A 6,458-nucleotide genomic window follows, 5' to 3' on the forward strand; every position below is an offset into this window, starting at 1 on the left:
ATTGGGGTTCAGATATTCCCTTGCAAGGCCCAGGCTAAGGACTGCCTGGTGGCCTTGGCATAGTGGCATCACTGGACGCAGGACCCTATGCGAGCCTCAATCTGTCCTCTTAGCAGCTGTGATCACCTGGTCCACAGGTCCATGAGAAGTCTACCAAGGGGAGAGAAGAGGACATAGCCTCCCCCAACAGACATACACAATTGCATGTGTCAGGGATGCTGCTTGGCAACTGGACAGAGGCCAGGCCCCTGCTCTACAGAAAAAGGCCAGAGGGAAGGGGCTATGCTCAGGGCATGTGGGCATGATGCTCCATGCAAACATCCCAGAGCACTAGTTAGCATTCTGCCTGGCTCCCCTGCCATCCTCAGGAGAAAAGCCCTCACCCCAGCAGATGCCACTCAAATAGGCAGGGGGAAAGAACTGGAAAGTTTCGTCCCTAGCCCTATCTCATTTCAGATTTAGAAATAGAGAAAGGCAAGATCTGTAGTTTGTCACTGTTACTGACATCCTGAGCCTGACTCTGGTGTGTGCTGAAATTTGAACTCAGCTGCCTGGATCTGAAACATCACACCTCTCATTCAGGGGCTAGGAAGAGGCGCTCAGACAATGGAACCCGAGTGGCTTCAGGTCAACCTGCTTTGCACCAGCAAGGGGTTAATAAGCAGTCATGGGTGGTCACACAAGCATAGCCCACTTTGGGCAGCTCAAGCCCCACAGTCTTGGAAATCAAAAATAAAGCTCTCAAGCTGGGATGAATCAAATCATTGGATCAACAGGCATTTGCGTGCATGCGTGTTCGTGTATGCACGCACATAACTAGACTCAAGCCCAGGGACAGGATACAGGAGAGCCAGGAAAACTTCACAAATATTCTTTTTAAAATTCTACCATATCAGCTTGTCACTGAAATCTGAAATTCTACCTTATCCAAATCGTTATTTAGCTAAGGACTCTCTTCTACCTGAGTTTTGTTTTGTTTTTTGAGACGGAGTCTTGCTGTGTCACCCAGGCTGGAGTGCAGTGGCACAATCTCAGCTCACTGCAACCTCCACCTCCTGGGTTCAAGCGATTCTCCTGCCTAAGCCTCCCAAGTAGCTGGGATTACAGGCACCCACCACCACACCTGGCTAATTTTTGTATTTTAGTAGAGACAGGGTTTCACCATGTTGGCCAGGCTGGTCTCAAACTGCTGACCTCAAGTGATCTGCCCACCTTGGCCTCCCAAAGTGCTGGGATTACAGGTGTGAGCCACCACACCTGGCCTGAGTTTTGTTTTAAAATGAAAATGCTACAGGACAAGGAATTGTTCAGATCTTTCCTTCTAGGTGATCACCCTTAGAGTCTTGGGAGTAAGGGGGAAACTAGGGGTAAATATAAATAAAATGATGCTGGAAGGATGATAGAAGTTCAGGGCAACAAATTTATCATTAATTGTAGCATAGGGGAAGCTCTGTGTATATACCTGAGGGGCCCATCAATGAGAAAGAAAACCTTTGACACTTTTCACAATCATTCAATGATTTAATCCAAACTCTCATGCTAAAAGCTCACTAAGATGCAGTTTTCAACATGGAAAATTCAATTGTCTATTGACCCCCTGGGGACCAATATCAGAAAGGTTCCTTTCATTACAAAGTTGAACCACCTGTTCTAAATTGGTAGCTATCATTCATAAATATGCTACCTTAACATGGGAAAGGGGCTATTGTGAGACAAGATAGAAATCAGAGGCAGAATTCAAACTAAAACCTACTATTCATTCTTTTCCCCTGAGTCTTTGGGTGGAGACCTGAAGTGAACACCCAAAAGCTTTGGAGCCAGGACTCCATCCAGCTTCTGCTCTTGAGTTATTAGCTGTTTGCCCCTGGGCAAGTTGCCTCACCTCTCTGTATCTGTTTCCTCATCTGTTGGACCAGACCCATGGTTTTCAAACTGTGTTCCCTGGTGCTCTGAGACTCTGAGATGCTTCCAGGTAAGGGGAAAGCCCACATTGGCAAGGCTAACACAACCCGCCATATACCCACCCCACTTCACCCACAGCACCCCCCTCTCTCTCCATGTCTCGTATGTTGGGGACCTGTGTGAGTTCAATTTGAAAAAAAAAAAAAAAAAAAGAACATTTGGGAGGTTTTGAATTAGATGCATTCCAGGTTCCTTCTAGAGTTAACTCTCTGATTCACTCCACTGCCTCATTTGGGAGCATTCTGGCTCAGTGTAGCTGAGGGAGCCCAGCAATCACCGGCTATTGGTGATGGAAGCAGAGCTCACCTGTGATTCGGCCCACCGTTCCTTTCACGAAGTTGCCAGCATACCCAGCCACATGTGCTCCAAGGCTGTAGCCGATCAAGTGGACATTCCCGAGAGAAAAATCATCTTTCTCCTGCAGAAAGTCACCAAAGTATGTGAGCAGAAGAGCAGGGTCCGGAGATCCAGAGTCACCAGCAATTCAACAACTCAATCACGGTGTAGGAGGAGACGCAGGGACCGTGGGCACAGAGACTCCCCAGGGCCCACTGGCTTTGCTGGTGATGCCCCATGTGTGGGTCACAGTCAGTTTAGGGGAGGCCAAAAGGACACGGTGGCACTGAAAATGCCAAGCATGGGGGCAGGGTGGAGGGTATGACTGGAGGCTGCGTATGTGGCTGTTCCCTACATGTTTCCTGTTCTTTCTGGCAGTCTCTAAGAGAGGGGAGTGTGGTGGTGAAGAGGCCAGGAACAGTGGCTCATGCCTGTAATCCCATCACTTTGGGAAGCCGAGGCGGGCAGATCACGAAGTCAGGAGATGGAGACCATCCTGGCTAGCACAGTGAAATCCTGTTTCTACTAAAAATACAAAAAATTAGCCAGGCGTGGTGGCAGGCGCCTGTAGTCCCAGCTACTCGGGAGGCTGAGGCAGGAGAATCACTTGAACCCGGAAAGTGGAGGTTGCAGTGAACCGAGATTAAAAAAAGAGATATTAGGCTGCATCTTTGAAATAACCCCCTCCCCACCCTCAACACAGCCATACTTCAGAGACTAGAGCAGGCTTTGTAGGAATTTCAGATCACAAGCCTGGCCTGGTTCCTGGCCATCCCCAACCAGCCTAAGGGTATCTGTTTCTAAGTCAGGAAGGAACAACCCATAAGGCCAATTTTCAGCAAATTGAGTATCAGGAAAAATCCAGAGATCTATCAATAATTAAAAGGCTCTCAAAAAGTCCCAACTTTCAAGTATTCCAAGCAATACTTAATTCAATAAAACTTTTAATCTCAAAGATTTTTTTCCAGAAGTTCATGACAACAGATGCACGACCTGTATTTCTTAAGAAGATTAGGGTTTGAGATCCTGCTGGCAACAGGAGACTCCCTGTCATCCCCCAGTACCTGCAGCCAGTCGAGCATCCTGGCAATGCTGTGTCCCACCACCCTGGTGTTATTGACCGCATCCGTGTAAAGCTGGTGGGCCAGGGGGAGCCAGTCAACCACAACTACATTGGCATCTTTCTCTCTTGTGTGCAGGGCTGACACGAGTTTATGCAGCCAGTTTTCAAAGATACCGCTCATCTGCAGAGAAAAGTGGAAGTTATTTTTTATTCTTGGTTTCAGAAATCCTAAAAAATACGAAATTCCGTTCTATATGACCCTCTCTCCAACCGACTTTTTTTTTTTTTTTTTTTTGACTCGGGGTCTCACTGTTGCCCAGGCTGGAGTGCACTGACAACCATCTCAGCTCAAGAGAGCCTCAAATTCCTAAGCTGAGGCCATCTTCCTCCCACCTCAGCCTCCAGAGTAACTGGGGCTACAGGCACACGCCACCATGCCTGGGTAATTCTTAAACTTTTTGCAGCAACAGGGTCTCACTATGTTGCCCAGGCTGGTCTTGAACTCCTGGGCTCAAGCGATCCTCCCACCTAGGCCTTCCTGAGTGCTGGGATTACAGGCATGAGTCACCATGCCCAGTGCCCCCAGACAATTTTAGAACCTGCACATTGGCTGCTCAGGGACCAGACATTTGCACATGAGCAGGACCAGCACAGGCAGAATCACTATGCAGGTATTTGTCTTCCGTTGCTCTTCACATCCCCAGCATTTCCCATCAAAACTTTCCTAGCTAATGTCCTATGCTGTTGCCCCACTGTCTGTTGGGACCACTATGAGATATGTGTTAAGGGTGATACTGGCATAAGGCTGGTCTGAGTCCCTGTTACAGGCAGGGAAGTGGCCTGATCCATCCTTCAAAGGCAGTGGGGAGGGTTGTCCTGGAGAATTAGCTTCTCTCTTAGAGATGCAGGGAGATGCTGTCTCCTAGGTGAATGCAGAGTTAACAAATGACCCCTTCCCACAACCCATCTCTGCCATCCTTCCTGACCCCAGAGTAGGGAAAATCTGTCCCAGGAATCCCAAATTACAACTCAGAACATATTTTCCCACAGAAACAAAGTTATAAATGGTGACTAGGTCCAGTTGTAAACCTATCCACAAGCACATTATCAAATAAATAGATTTTCTGTGCCTAGCCTGGGAACCCAAACACCATTTACAATCTTGCTTCTATGGGAAACTGCTGTTCCAAGTTCCAAACAGATTACAAAAGAACTTTCTGGAATGCAACCCATTTGTAAGTCGCAGGCAGCTTGTATTTGCATTTTGACAGGGGGCCTTAAAAAGATTCAAACATATGATTCTGATTGTAGGTTGTGTGATGAGCACAGCTAGGCTCTTAATCATCTCTTCATTCAATTAGGTAGGCAGGCACCTGCCCTCTCCTGCCCCTGACCTCAACCGTGGATGATAGACTTAAAGACCCCAAAAACATGTAACAGATACGAATTTCTCATCATTAAGAGGAGGACTGTCCCCTTCCAATTAGCCCAGGCAGAAATCTGCTCACTTCATAGTGCCATTTCCCTACAGACTGTCATTATATGAATGAATAAATCCCTGGCTGGTCAAAAGCTTCTGAAGCTGAGCACTAAAGCCCTTTTTTGTTGAAGTTTGTCATGAGCTTTTCAATGTGAATTGCTCAGCTAGGGCACATAAAGAGCCCCAGTGCCTTTAAACGGGGCTATCTCTATGCAAACAGGAGGGCATCATGCCAAGGGCAGCCGGCAATCCAGGCCAGCTGGCTACTCATAGGTTCTCGGAGCCAGTCAAGTTGCTTTAGTCAAGCTCAGCTCTCACGGCAGGACAGCCCCCTCCAGGCAGGGTTGACCAGCGTAATTAAGTGTAATTAGAGGGGTCCTTAAGAGCCAGTGGAGCTGGGCTGCTGCTCTCAGGAGAGCCACTTTCTGAAAGCCCGTTGTATGCCAGCATTAATACCACCCTGCTGGAGTCCAGATTGCCCCTTAGTGAATGCCCGTTACATTCTTCACAGCTGTCTGAAATACAAGCAGCCCACAAGGAAAGGGGGGAAGAGGGTTTGGAATCTGGAAACACCAGAATTCTTTCTAATTGACCAAAACAAAGGGAATCAAATCTTGTATAAAGCCACAGAGCTCCCTCCCCGGGCTCACCGTCCATCCGTGAATGATGAAAAAGGTTTTCGCTGTCATGTTAAAACCGCAGTCTTCTAAGGGCTGGCTGTGACCCAGGGAGAGGTAGCATCCTTCATGCTCTGGGTCCTTGGAGGTGCGGAAGTTAAACCTCACAGAGGGTTTGACCTCAGTCTGTATAGCTTTGGGTTTGTGGAGCTCATCTGGGGAGACAGAACAGAGCATGGGTGCATCTAGGAGACTTGGGGAGTGAGAGACCTGGAGTCTGATTCTAGTTCAATCGTGAGCAAATTGCTTAAGCCATCTGGGTTTCACTTTTACATCTGCTGAATGTTCCTTTTCACCTCCCAGAAAACTGTGAAGATTTTATAAAAAAGGACATCTCATTTATACTTAAAGAGTATTAATTAGTCACTAGTATTAATTACCGTCACTCTGAAATAAATAGATCTCTCTCTGGCTTTTCCCTCTTCTTTCCTATCAAAAGGAGTTCTACTTCCTTCCTACTTTTAGATCACAGGTTCTCAATTCTTTTTCTGAAATGCTTGAAACCAGGTGAGTTTCAGAATTTAGGAGTTTTCAGATTCTAGAAAGGCATTACGGAGCATACACCGTATATTATATGATGCTTTCAGTGGGGCCTGGGCTATTCCCCCTGGATCAAACACCCTAAAATTTCTGCAAAGAAATATATAACCGGCCGGGCGCGGTGGCTCAAGCCTGTAATCCCAGCACTTTGGGAGGCCGAGACAGGCGGATCACGAGGTCAGGAGATCGAGACCATCCTGGCTAATACGGTGAAACCCCGTCTCTACTAAAAAATACAAAAAACTAGCCGGGCGACGAGGCGGGCGCCTGTAGTCCCAGCTACTCGGGAGGCTGAGACAGGAGAATGGCGTGAACCCGGGAGGCGGAGCTTGCAGTGAGCTGAGATCCGGCCACTGCACTCCAGCCTGGGCGGCAGAGCAAGACTCCGTCTCAAAAAAAA

At 47.7% G+C, this 6,458-nt stretch overlaps 1 protein-coding gene across 2 annotated transcripts in view; it reads right to left on the minus strand.

Moving 5' to 3' along the window:
• LIPG (lipase G, endothelial type) overlaps nt 1-6,458 on the minus strand; it is a 28,565-nt gene that overhangs the window by 17,552 nt on the left and 4,555 nt on the right. For both annotated transcript variants that reach the window (XM_017888649.1, XM_017888648.1), the window contains exons 2-4: nt 5,492-5,673; nt 3,363-3,542; nt 2,269-2,380 (exon numbers count right to left, since the gene is read on the minus strand). In XM_017888649.1, coding sequence (XP_017744138.1) covers nt 2,269-2,380; nt 3,363-3,542; nt 5,492-5,530 — 331 coding nt within the window. In that variant the 5' untranslated portion in view covers nt 5,531-5,673. The remainder of the gene's footprint in view (nt 1-2,268; nt 2,381-3,362; nt 3,543-5,491; nt 5,674-6,458) is intronic.

Source organism: Rhinopithecus bieti, unplaced genomic scaffold (assembly GCF_001698545.2).
Source record: "Rhinopithecus bieti isolate Rb0 unplaced genomic scaffold, ASM169854v2 scaffold_18295, whole genome shotgun sequence".
NCBI classification, from domain to species: Eukaryota; Metazoa; Chordata; class Mammalia; order Primates; family Cercopithecidae; genus Rhinopithecus; species Rhinopithecus bieti.